General features: G+C 55.1%; 1 protein-coding gene across 1 annotated transcript in view; it reads left to right on the forward strand.

Moving 5' to 3' along the window:
• The window catches only part of LOC308046648 (rho GTPase-activating protein 39-like), a 52,559-nt gene that overhangs the window by 25,035 nt on the left and 14,482 nt on the right, over positions 1-13,042 (forward strand). Inside the window, exons 2-3 of the mRNA XM_080354636.1 lie at positions 2,822-3,220; positions 10,272-11,580. Of these exons, the coding sequence (XP_080210762.1) occupies positions 2,822-3,220; positions 10,272-11,580 (1,708 nt within the window). The remainder of the gene's footprint in view (positions 1-2,821; positions 3,221-10,271; positions 11,581-13,042) is intronic.

The following is a 13,042-nucleotide window of genomic DNA, read 5'->3' on the forward strand; positions in this document are numbered from 1 at the left end:
AAGAATTCATTATTTTCAATAGCTTGCATTTAACAGAAAATAGCTGACCTCTCCTCTCAGCAGAGGAGCAGCGGCGCTGGTGGAGTTGGTGGTGGTTCAGAGCTTTGCTAATCCGCTTGTTGGCAAAACAGATCAAAACCAGCATGCTCTTGAATGCTAAAAAGGTTGATCGCTCAGCTGCATCTTGACTGCTCAGCTGAGTCTTGCAGGGTTTTGGTTTATTTCCTTGCCAAGCAAGTACTCCATAACTACCTCCTGCTTCTCTCCCAAGCTCGTCTGTGTGTCTGTTTCTGTTGCTTTCAGTGCTGGGGTCTCACTGTTCCTGCGTTCCTCTTCAGCGCCCACTCTCCTCCCACCCTGCCCTTCGTGCCCCCACCGTCCAGCAGCAGCACCGGCCTCTCCCCCCCAAGCTGCTGGTGTGACACTTGGTCTCAGTCCCCCTTCAGTCCCCTGTGCCCCATTTCCCGCTGGCTGCCCGTCCTTGTGAAGAGTTGTGGTGTTCTCAGAGGTCACTGCTCCTCTTGTGTCCCCTCTGAACTGTCCCCCGGACCCCCTTTGCCAGTTCCTTGTCCTACCTGCACTTCTTTACTGCTGTCCCTGTGGACCTGCTCATCTGGGCTCTGCTGCTGCCCTCCTTTTCCCCTTTCATGCCCTGTTTATGGGTGACGGTGCCCCTGATAACAGCAGTGCCTTGCCCATTTGTTCCTGTGCCTGTGGTTCGACATTGCAACTATGTGGGAATAATCAGGCTGGCTCTTTAATTCCCACCCTGAGCCATGGCATGGGGTGCTGGCACGGCTGTTCATGTTGCACATGAAATCAAATAGGGGAACTGACCCAGTTTTGACCAAAAAATACCAAACAGCAAAGCAAGTGTTTTCTAGACACGAAGTTTTCCTGGCAGTGCCCTGTGGTGGGAGCCCAGCAGGAGTCGGTGCCCTGGGGAAAGGAGAGTGCACAGCTGCCAGCTGCTTGTTGGACTGGTGGGAACGGCTGTGGTGGTGACAGCCTGGGCCGCTGAGCTGATCTGGCTGAAAATGGACCTGTGCCACAAAAAAAGTGGCCTTTACCCGGGTGAGCGTCCCCAGTCAGCCCAAATGACCATCAGCACTCCGTGAGGTTGCGTGGTCAGCATCACGTGGTAGATGTTGTGAGGAGGAGAATTGCACCTTTTTGGGGCGATTCAGGTTTATTTTGCATTGAACTGACATAATACCTATCAATTTTGCATCCTCAAAGAATCGAGGAGCAGCCTGCATTTTAGGGGTGCCTGCCAGGCTGCTCAGCATTGAATACACCAGCAGTTTTCCTAGCGGGGAGCTGTGATGTGCTATTAAACCCCCTCCCAGATTTGCCCAGTGGGAGAGGACACGTTGACGTTCCCCAGGAAGCCTGGGCAGAGCCGAGGGCCGTGCTGCCCTGCCAGCGAACACCTCCTGTCCCAACACCGTGCCAGCAAGGCTCAGCCCAGGCTGCCCTTTTGGGCACTGTGGTGCTGCCACCATCACCCTGACCCCCCAGGAATCACCCGCCCAGCCTGTGGAGGGGTACAGTGGATCTCCCTTCTGACCCGGGACCCATCCTCTTTGTTTGGCTTTCATTAATAACAAAAATACTCTGAGTTAGATGGGATCCTCTACCTGCAACTTCCCCCGACACGGGGCAGAGGAGGAGGGTGGGGGGCCAGGACTTGGGGGTGTGGGGAGGAGCTAGGGAGCCTGTGTAGGTTTTTTCTGTCTTCAGCTGCACACTGGAGCCAGGGGTGGCATTGCTTTAGTGGCAGCATCTCTCCCTGGTGGGACGAGACCCTGCTGGTGTTTGTATCCCTTCTGTTTACCTGGGCCAGCCAAAATGGTTTTGGCTACAGCATCATGGAGGCATTGGCCTTGCTGAGCTCCTCTGCCCTCACCTGGGCTGGCTGTTTCGGGTAGGGCTGTCAATGTTAAAGGCTGATGTGCCATGTATGAGGGCTGCGCAGCCCAGCACCTCTGTTGCTACAAAACCATCATGCTGATCTGTCTGAAAACCAGCCCTGCAGCACTGCCTGTAGCTCTCGCTGAGCCCTGGGCTGCGCCAGCACGGGTCGTGGATCCGTGCCTGGCCCTGCCCGCCCTTTACCCCAAGGGGCTTCTGAGAGCCTTGTCTCATCACCTGAGGGAGGAGGGAAGAGCTTGCAATGGAGTTGGTCTCGTCTACCAGTCACTTCTTCGCATTTATCTTTTGGTCAAACAAGTGTGGGCTTTGAGCAGGGACCGGGTGCCCCAGAGGTGCCCTCCAGCCCTGCAGTGTGTGAGCTGGCAGGCAGCGCTCGCGTGGGCCGGCTGCCCGCCCTGTCAGGAGTCAGAGCTTTGGTCTCCTGAGGTGGCATTAACAGCAGGGTGTAGCTCCTGAAAGGAGCAGATCCTGCTTTGCAGATCTTCCCCGCTCCCGAGAGCGAGTTCCCCTGTGCATCTCGCCAGGCACCGGCACTCCTGCCATCGCACCAGCCCTTGATGGGAGTTATCAGAGCATCAGCAGGTCATGCTCGCCTGCCCCGTGTCACTTGTCCCGGGGTGGAGCGTGGTGTGAGCTGACACCAGGGCCAGGCTGTAGGGGTGACCTCCTGTTCCCTGTGCCAGGGAGCTGCTGCTTTGGCTCAGCCCTGTGTCAAACCCTTCCGTCGTCTTCCCCTGAGTTTGTTAGATCGCTGAATGGCCCGGAGCAGCACTTTGGTCTGCAACAGCGCTGCTTGGCCCAGAGGCAGCAGCTCCACGGGGCTCCCAGACAACCCATTTGCCTCGAGCCTCTGGCCCAGACTAACACTACTCTTATGTCCTTGCAGCTCGGACTGGGTGGAGATCATCGAGCCCCGCTCCCAGGAGCGGATGTACGTCAACCTGACCACTGGCGAGTGCGGCTGGGAGCCCCCTCCCAACCTGAAGGTGCGCCAGTCGGACCAGAAGCAGTGGTGGGAGCTCTTTGACCAGAACAACAACCGCTTCTACTACTACAATGCCATCACGCAGCAGACGGTGTGGCACCGGCCCCAGGGCTGCGACATCGTGCCTCTGGCACAGCTCCAGGCCATGAAGCGCAGCTCCCAGCCCGACTGCCGGGGCCGGCAGCACCGGGGCAGCGCCGGCAGTGATGGCAGAAGCACCCCTATCCAAATGGCCCTCCTGCAGGAGATGGAGAAGGGCAAGGGGGACTGCGCCGCGGAGAAGAGGAAAGACCCTGGCAGGTAGGGAGAGCTGTAGCCTTCTCTGTTTATATCTGATGGGTGGCTTCAGTTGCCAGCAGGCGCTGGCTGCCCTGCAGAAGGGCTGGAAAGCTGCGCTGCCCTGAGAGGAGTGAAGTGCTGCCAGGACACTGGCACCACCGCTTGCCCTCTTCCCAGGGTACAGCCGTCTGCTTTCACCTCTGCGGTACCACTCGAACGTCCCTGGTCTGGGCCAGGCCGCATTTGTGTGGGGTACCGTAAAAACACCCATGAGAAGATAATAGTTGCTCCAAAGCCCTTTGTGCTAAATATAAGGAGAGGGATGGGTGGGAGAGTGACACAGTGACGAGGGCTCTGTCGGACACTCATGGTGGGTTTGCTGGGACAGCTGAGCTGCCGTGCAAGGGGTTTGACTGCTCAGGGTGTGGGTGAGCCTGGCTGCTCTGGCTCTTTCCCTCCCGCTCGCTCAGCTGCCCGTGTGCTCGCAGCTGTGGCCAGGGCGGGACGTGGGGCTGCATGGACAGAGCTCTTGGGCACAGTTATTTGCTCATATCAAGCCTGAAATGAAAGAACAATAACGGGATGCTATTTTATTTGGCTAAGAGATTTTCTTACACTCAAACCAGTCTGACAACAATCAGAGTTGGTTTTTTTTGTATTGAAACTTTGCCAGCTTCAACTGCACAAAAGCATCTCCTCTCCAGTCTCTGTGAGGCCAGCCTGTCCACCTGGGGCACTGCCCAGGGCTTCCCTGCCTCCTCCTGCCCCATCTGGGCCTCATCCTGCCCTGCAGAACGTGGTGCCGGCAGCCAGGGAGGCCGTGCAGTGCGCGGGGTTGGGTCACACTGAGGAGAGGTGACTCCCCCAGGGTCTGGCGCAGAGCTCGGGTGAGCCCGGCTCTCCTGCCATCCACTCCAGTGCTCCTGGTCCCCAGTTTGGGCTTGCAGTGAGCCAGGCTTAACAGCTTGGGGTTTGAATTGCGGTTGCCTCTCTGTGTGCCTGGTGCTGGTGGCAAGAGAAGAGAAAAGTCAAGGTGATGAAAACCATGTAGGATGGGTGATTCTGGAAAATACATGCTCTAGAGCCCCCTGAACTGAGGTTTAACCACTTGTCTGCTGCACTTGCGAGATGCTACTGTATTCACTTCAGTCCTGTGTGACTGAAAGATGCTGGTGATGCACATAAAGTGCACCAGAGAGAGTCCAGAGCTTTACTGGGGCCTGTGATGTTTCCAGTGGCTCCTGCCCCTCTGAGCTACAGACCCATCCAGAGGTTGATCCCTGCTTTGCTGGGAGAAACCTGAACATTGAGAAATGCCTTAAGTTGAATCCCAGTAGCTCCCAGTTCCTTCTGGTCCACACCAGTGACCACAGGTGAGCCACAAGCACGTGGGGTTTGCCATGAGCTAACTGGCTTCCCCTCCTTGTCCCTCCACAGCCCCGCGCTCTGGGGCACCTGGGACAGGCGCCGACAAACTACGTGTTTCCAGAGGAGCGAGTGCAAGAGCCTTGCACAGGGCACAAAGTATCCTGAGCTCCACGGGGACCAAAATATTTCTGACTCTGCTCTCGGGAGGGGAACGTGGCCTCCTCTTCCTCATTCTGGGGAGCACTGTGTCTGAGGAATAAGCGATGGCAGCTCTGACGCCTCCGCTCTCTGGCCCACTCAGCAGGGAGGACCCCACGCAGGACCCTCGCATGGGAGGTGGGGAAGCAATACAGCATGGGCAGGGTTTGTTTTACCTTTCTTTGCAGCCGGGCTGGTCCCAGGCAGCATCTTGGGTGTCACTGCAAGTTCTCCTGTAGGGAAGGGGAGTGGGAAAACATCCTCCTCCATCCCAATACAAAGTTTTCGCAGTGATCTCGGGGCACTTTGAGCGTGCAACAAGCTTAGTTGAAAGGCAAGTGCTGGGAAAGGTGTGAGTGGAGCTCGCTGGGAGCTGACAGGCTGCTCGGATGTGCCAGGCTCTTCCAGACCTTCACACCCATAAGCCAACAGCGTTTCCCTGTGGAAGCTGCTTTCTTAGAAGCAGGAGACTGAGCGCTGTTTCCTTGCACATCCATCATGTGTCATCATTGTTTTTTGTGAGCAGGGGTTGCATGTCTGGTTATGGCGTGGAGAATGATTTCCCTACCCACATCTGACACCCAAGGAGAGATTTCTTGCCTTTTGTTAGCTTGTAAAATGGTGAGCAAAGAGCTGAGCCCAAAGCAAGTGTTCCCAGGTGGGATCTAATGCCCTTGCTGGGGTGTCTGGTCTAGTAACAGCAAAAGCACACCAAGCTTGTCAGCTCTGTTGTCTGCGTTGTTCTTCAAAGACAAACACAAGTGTGTCCTCTTCCTTCCCGGAGCAGGGATACAGCTGTATAAACAGAGGGCGAGTACATTGAGTGCTCTTGGTAGCATTTGACATCTTTATAGGTACCTTCACCCAAGATGGTTTCACTTTTCTCTTTAAGGGCAGTACAAAAGTTTTGGTTTTCTTCCCTTCATGTTTGTCATCCCATGATAGATGGAGAGGCCAGGAGAGACCAGCATGATCCCCAAAAGGGGCCTTCTGCAAGCACATGCCACGGAGAGCTGGGGGAAGGGATTTAATACTTTTTTTCACAGAATTCCAGAATGTCAGGGACTGGAAGGGCCCTGGAAAGCTCATCCAGTGCAATCCCCCCATGGAGCAGGAACACCCAGATGAGGTTACACAGGAAGGTTGTCCAGGCGGTTTGGAATGTCTGCAGAGAAGGAGACTCCACAACCGCCCTGGGCAGCCTGGGCCAGGCTCTGACACCCTCACCGGGAACAAGTTTCTTCTCAAACTTAAGTGGAACCTCCTGTGTTCCAGTTTGCACCCATTGTCCCTTGTCCTGTCACTGGTTGTCACCAGAAGAGCCTGGCTCCATCCTCCTGACACTCCCCCTTTCCATATTGATCCCCATGAATGAGTCCCCCCTCAGTGTCCTCTTGTCCAGCTCCAGAGCCCCAGCTCCCTCAGCCTTTCCTCACACGGGAGATGCTCCACTCCCTGCAGCATCTTGGTGGCTGCACTGGACTCTCTCCAGCAGTTCCCTGTCCTGCTGGAACTGAGGGGCCACAACTGGACACAAGATTCCAGGTGTGGTCTCCCCAGGGCAGAGCAGAGGGGCAGGAGAACCTCTCTGACCTACTGACCACCCCCTTCTAACCCACCCCAGGTACCATTGGCCGGGTACGCTGCCGGTCAGGGTGCGAGTGGGCTCTGCTGTCCCCAGCTCCGCTGGCCCTGCGGACCAGCCTTTCTCTTCCCGTGCTTCTCCCACGGTCAGGGACTTGTTTCAGAATGGGGTTTCCTCTTGTGATAATGATGCATCTCCGAGTCCTCCAGGAAGAAATACACCATCCCCAGGTACCTCTGTCCCCCAGGACAGGAGAGGTGTGGGTCCCTTCTGCTGGGCAGCAGGTTCTGCTGCCTGTCCCCTTCTTCACCACCTTCCCCACAGCTCAGCATCCTGGGCTGGGAGGGTGAAGTACCTTGGGCCTACCATGCCAAGACAGTGTGTTAGAGGAGGTGTGTGGCCTGTGAAGGTGGCTATGAGGGTTCCTCTGCCTCTTCCAAGTCTGGTCTGCCTCATCACAGGCTTAAGTCTCTCGAGGCCCAACGTAAGTAACACCAAAGTTCCTTGTAACTGGACAAGAAACACCATCAGGATTCCTCTTACAGGCTTGTTTCCATCTTATGCAGCTGGCCTTGGGGCAGGGCACACAAACACAATGTACTTTGCGTGTGCCCACAGATGTCTCCTGGTGCCGTGCAGACCTGGCTTGGGTGGGGTCTCCATCCCGGCCTAACGTGTGGGCACCGGCGGCAGTGCTGCTGAAACACAAACATCCCTGTTCATTCGCCTCCGTCAAAGCACCAGGAAAGCGACTGCTGGGAAGGGCAGAGCTGAGGTGCGAGGCTGTTTCTCTAGGCTGCTGGGAGGGAAGAGCAAACAATGGAGCTCTGGAGCCTGGGAAGAGCTGCCGGATCTGCTAGGCCTGCTGGAGCTGGGTGCGGGCTGGGAAAGCCAGCACCGGGTCCTGGTGTTTATATTGGAGCTGCTTGAAAGCATTCCTCGAAGGAACCATCTCGGGGGACTTGGCAGGGTCTCTGCTGCTGGTGGCTGAAGAGCACAGCCGAGAGGCCACGTTGGGACGTTTCTGCACCGCTGGCTTTGCTTTCCATCAGGGCTTTCACTGCTCAGGAGGACAAGGCTGAAGCTTTTTCCATGCTGGGAAGTGAGGAACTCCCCGTTCTCCTCTGCTTGGTCTTTTCAGCGGCCTGGGGATGGGGTTGAGCAAAGCTGTATCCAGACACAGCCACAGGAGATTGTTCATGGCTGTGGAAATGGTCCTTTCAAAAAAGCCTTATCTTCTCCGTGGTGGTGCCTCTTTCCTCTGATCTCCAGCTGTTGGGGAGGCTGGAGATGGCACATTGTGCCCAAAAAGAGACTGACAGGCAAAGTGGGATATGGCACACGTTTAGTGGTTTCACTTCTTCATCTCATTCACTTACAAATCTCCTGGTCAGAAGGAGGTGGTGGCCACGGCTGGGCTGGAGTTTGGCTCCCTCTGCCCGCAGTGACACTGGAGCAGCACAGGTCCTCCTTGTCCTTGATGTGGCTTTTTGCCAGTCTCACTTCCCTGCCACGAAATAAGCTGCTGGTACAGCTGAGTGGAGGGGTAGGCAGAGGGGTGTCAGAAATGCTCATTTCAAAGCCTATCAAATGTTACTGCTCTGGTTTTTCCTTTTAGTCCAGGAGCTCTTGGAGGAACAGCCGGGTCCTCAGCAGTGCCTGCTCTGGAGATCGGGACTTGGCCGCGTGTGGGAGGGACACACGGGTGTGAGGAGCGGTCCCTGCGACCCCCGGCAGGGATGCTGCTGGGTTCAGGGCTGTGTGTCCTCAGGAATGTCACCCCCATCCTGCTGTTACCGCTGCCCGTTCCCTGCCCACGTCCTCGCGTGGCACCGCTGGCAGTCACCCCTGCTCCAGGCGTCACATCTCTGGGAAGAAGCACAGAAGACAAGCTGTTGATGGCAAAGGGGACGAGGAGAGCAGGGACGGCAGCCTGGGCAGGTGGAGGGAGGCCAACCTGAAATCCCTCAGTGTTGGGACAGGGTTCACGTCAGTCCCGGGCTGTGACACTGAACAGGAGGCAGTGGCTGGGGGGACAGTCTTTGCTCGCAGCGGTGGCATCTCCATCTTGAAGTAGTGTCAGGAGCTCCCTTAAAATAAACCCCTTTGTGCCTTAGGGGGAGATACAGGGGGAAATCTCTGGAGCAAGGGGCACCCCAGGATGAGAAGCAGAGGACAGTGGCCCTTTCTCCACCCCTCTCCGGTAGCTGGGGAGCTGCAGGAGGCAGAGCCATGTGTGGTGCGGAAGGAGCCGGGCCCTGCAGAGCCAGGGGTGCAGCATAGGGCGGCCAGAGGGTGCCGGGGCCTTTGGACCCTGGCAGGGAGCCAGCCCCTGCACCCCTCCCCGCGCCACGGGCGTTCGCAGCAACACGGTGCTCTCGAACAGCATGTTTTGCCAAAAATATGGTAAGCGGTGGTTCAGGAGGGGGCACACCACCCCATGGGGAGTGGAGCCTTGGGGAGTGGATGTGGGGTATTGGGTGCGAGGCAGGTGATTGGGAGGGGAGCAGGTGAAATGGGGCACCCACAGTGATGTGGGGCTGCTGCTGTGGGGCAGATGTGTCCTAGTGAGGTGTGGGGAGAGCAGGGGTGTGCAGAGGCACTCTGTGGTGGGAGAGCCATAGGGGACAGGCAGAGCACCCCAGGGAAACTGTGCTGAACGGGGCGCTGGGACCACAGGTGGAAGGTCTCTGAAGGGCAGGAGCAGAGCACAGGAAGGTTGGGATGTCTGGATGTCTTGGGGCTTGGCGGGGAAGGCACACGCAGGGGGTAATGTCACCGAGAGGTGGCTCTGGGCGCGGTATGGAGGTGGGTCTGTCCACCAGCACAGGGGCCGTGCAGGACGAGTCAGCGGCACGGGATAGAGAACAAGAGGTAAGGTTCAAATAGAGCAAAATGGCTGTGAAGGTGTTACGGGAACACCTCCCGTCACAGACAGGACATGCGCAGCATCTTACCCAGTGACGGCTCGTAGTGAGTATGTGGAGGGAGGGCACAAAATGGGGCCAGATTCAAGGGGACCTTCCTGGGGACAGTGGTGCCTTTGAAGACCTGGAAGCTCAGCTGTTTTAACAGCCTTTCCGTTCCCTTTTCCCATGAGCTCACAAACACAGAGGGGCTGTAGCTGCATCCTGACAGCAGGTTGTTGTTACAGGGCAGAATGCGCCTTTGGGACGAGGCCATTGCAGTGGGTCGTGGTGTATCCCCAGTACCCCCACAGGTCAGAGGGTGTTCCCAGCAGAGGGGGGTTCACAGCCATGAGAGCTGAGCAGGGCCAGCAGGTTTGGCCAAGGGAACCAGAGCTGAGGGCACATGGACCGGGCTGGGATGATGCCCTACAGAGGGGCTTGGTGGGTTGTGTCAAGTGGAACACATGTCCTGTGAGCTGGGGACATCCACCCCCGTACACCTCCCATAGACCTCATGGGTTTTTCTGCAAAATAAACGTGCATTTGGAAACTTAGGTCGAAAGAGTAATGTGGTCTGGAAGGACTATCATCACAGTTTGACTCTTCAAAGGTGGACACTTGGGGTTGTTTCCTAGCTCACTGCTTGAGTGATGCAGAATAGCTTACTGGTGTTTAGCGGTTGTTCTGTGTGCCCTGCTGGCTAATGAGCCCTGGGAAGCGTAGGTTGGTTCTTATCTCGGTGCTCTGATACCAGGCAGGTTATAATATGATGAACTTGTTTCATCTCATCGTTCTGTTCATGACTCAGAACTTTATCATGTGTATACCAATTATGTGTTTCTGTTTCGGGAAGGGGGATCTCCAGGAAAAAACAAGGAGGAGCTGATGTAACTGGCTAAGGAATGTCCAAGCACTTTGAGACTAACAATCTGGTGTTTGGGTAGAAGTAAAGCATACTTCAGTTAATATAATTCTTAAATAATTCCCTGTTTTTGTATCTTTCTTCCTTTAGGGAGACTCCTACCCACTGGCAGCCTCTGCCGGGCACAAAAGCAGCCATGTTGGTCAAAGTGAACAGTCTGCGGCAGATACAGAGCTCCTCAAACAGTTCGCTGCACCTGCAGGCCGCTCCAGAGGCCAACAGCCAAAAATCTCTTCCGAAACCAGCCATATATGCTCAGCCTCAGTTCACAGCACAGAGCCATGGAGTCTCAAAGCAATTGCCTTTGGGAGAAACCAAGCAGTCTATGCAGATCAAGAAGACGGAGAATGGTGGGTTTTGCATAGTGTTGATGAATGGTCCAATTTCTCCAACACCTCCGAGGAGCCAGGCAGGAACCCCCCAGCCTGCATCCCCCAAGTACGCCTCCCCAGCACCTATATACGATGAGCCATCCTTAGAGTCTCCAATTTATGATGAGCCACCGGTAGATATGGACATTGAAAGCGTCAGTATGAGTGGGATGTCTCCTCCAAGGTCGCCAAGCAATAGCTTAAAAAAGCAACTGCAACCAACCAAATTGTTACAGCATCCAGGTATGCCACAGCAGCAGGCTGCAAAGAAACACGCAAGAAATCCCTCTGCCACTGAATACAGCCCGGCTGGCAGGGAGTATATAAAACACATGGTCAACATTGACCAGTCGGCCAAGCTCTCCCACTCTCCTGCTGCAACAGCTGATGCCTCTGCTAAACTGCCTGGTCAGCTCGCTTCAAAGGACAGCTTCAAGCAGTCTTGGAGGATCTTGGAAGCCAACGTCATCAAGAACATGGGAGCCCACCACAGCCGGCAGAACAGCCTGCAAACTCAAGAGTACCCAACCGCTATAAGCCATCAGGATTCTGGTTATTCGACCGGCCCTTCTCCAAGCTTGAGAAAAAGGAAAGGAAGGAAGCAAGGGACAGGTCAGGGCAGGCCTGGCTCCGTGGGCAGCAGCAGCGAGCTCACGGCTCTGAACGATAAGCTGATCGCCGAGATGCGCGCGGTGGTGGGCAGGTCAGCGGCGTGCAGGGGAAGCAAGGCCAGCCTCGATGCTCAGAGTCTGGAGAGCGGCATCCCGGCAGAGAGCTGCAGAGTCAGATTTCAATCCGACCACTTGAAAAAGTGCATCAGCCGGAGCTCCAGGGACGACATCTCGGCGAGTAACAGGTCTCTGTACAGACAGGGCCTGGAGAGCAGGGGCAGCGTTCCCCACGATGTGGCTGCTCCGCAGGACACAGTGAGGCAGAAGAGGACTTTTGAGAAAATAGATTCTTTAGAAAAGAACGTGACCAGCCAGACAAGTTTGGCTTCATCAGATGCGACACGCCACTCCTCCCAGGTACTCCCTGCAGCAGGTTCAGTCTCAGCCCTTGGCTGGGCCATTGTGGGGCAGAGCACAACAGCGAACGGGTCACAGAACATCCCAGCTGTGCAGGGGGACACCCCATGTCAGTGTTGGGAGGCGGGGAGATGGCAGAGAGGCTCATGTCCAGCGGCACTCACGCTGCTCTGGCAGCCCCTGCCCTGCGGGGCCTTTCCGCACTGGGCTGTGCAGGACATAGGGTCAGGATTTGTGTGGCCACACGGCAGGATTTTCTCTTTTTTTCTCCATCTTTCTGACAGTTCCTTGTATTGTGTTCTCCCTTCTGACCATTCCTGAGCATCGAATGGAAATATTCAAAAAACCAGTGGCAGTGACTCTCTCATCTTCTTGTTGGAAATAACTATTTTCAAGCCTATTAGTGTGGCTACATGAGTGTTTTTTCTTTCTAACACAGAATTCAGTTGGCCACCTTTTCTTCTATTTGGATTTGAAGGAGCCTTCTGTTTCATGGTTTTAGTTCAGATTTAGGTTCTACATTGTATATTCTGGGAAGGTTTTGTCCTTTTCCCCTTCGCTCTTCCGATGATTTGACTCCTGCTGAACAACTTGAGGCTGTGCATCTGATAACAACCCTCCAGCCTGAGAACTGACCATTGATTTTAACCCTTTGTTCTGTCTTTTCTCCTGTTTGCTAGTCCCTGACCTTTCATGAAGAAACTTGGCAAAGCTCCTTGACCATCTCAAACTGCTCCAGCAGACCTGTGGGGTGTAACTTTTCTCTAAAAGCCAGGCTGGCACCTCCCTGCTGCATCAGATTTATGTGTGTGTATTCATTCACCTTTTCATTGTCATTTCTGATCGATAGTGCCTTGCTTTTGCCTCAAACCCCTTTAAAAACTGATTTCATGTCCCCGTGTTTCCCATTTTCAGGCATGGGACAAGATTGAGTTTACACGACTTACATGTTACAGTTCAGCAACTTCATTTCACAGCCTCTTTAGAGTTTTTGGAAGACCGCTGCCCACTCCTCAGGATATGTTGGACCTCATTGCATTGATGGGGAGGGCTGAGACTTCATGTCTTGATTATGCACAAGAGATGGTGGGTTGGGGATAGGCCTTCAAAATGAAGAATAATTCATGAGTGGAAGGATGGAGAAGGAGAATACAGTGCAAGGAGATGGATGTAGTGGTAAAGGCAATGAGTCAATAGATAAATACTCTGTTTACAGAAATGCTCTGAGATGTGAGAGTCCAAATAAGGAGGGAATGAGGCTGCAGAGATTATTGCAGCAAAATTGCTGCCTCACCTGCAAATGGCAGCATGTGTGTTGAGTCAGCAGCAGGGCCCTGTGCTGGCCCTGTGTGATGGAGAGGGAATCAGGAGACAAGGAAGTTCATTAACTGGGGAGGGTGGGCACAAGTTCCAGGACAGGCTGAGCAGAAGTGGATGTGGACTGTCAGCACAAAGGTAATAG

Source organism: Nesoenas mayeri (assembly GCF_963082525.1).
Source record: "Nesoenas mayeri genome assembly, chromosome: 16".
NCBI classification, from domain to species: Eukaryota; Metazoa; Chordata; class Aves; order Columbiformes; family Columbidae; genus Nesoenas; species Nesoenas mayeri.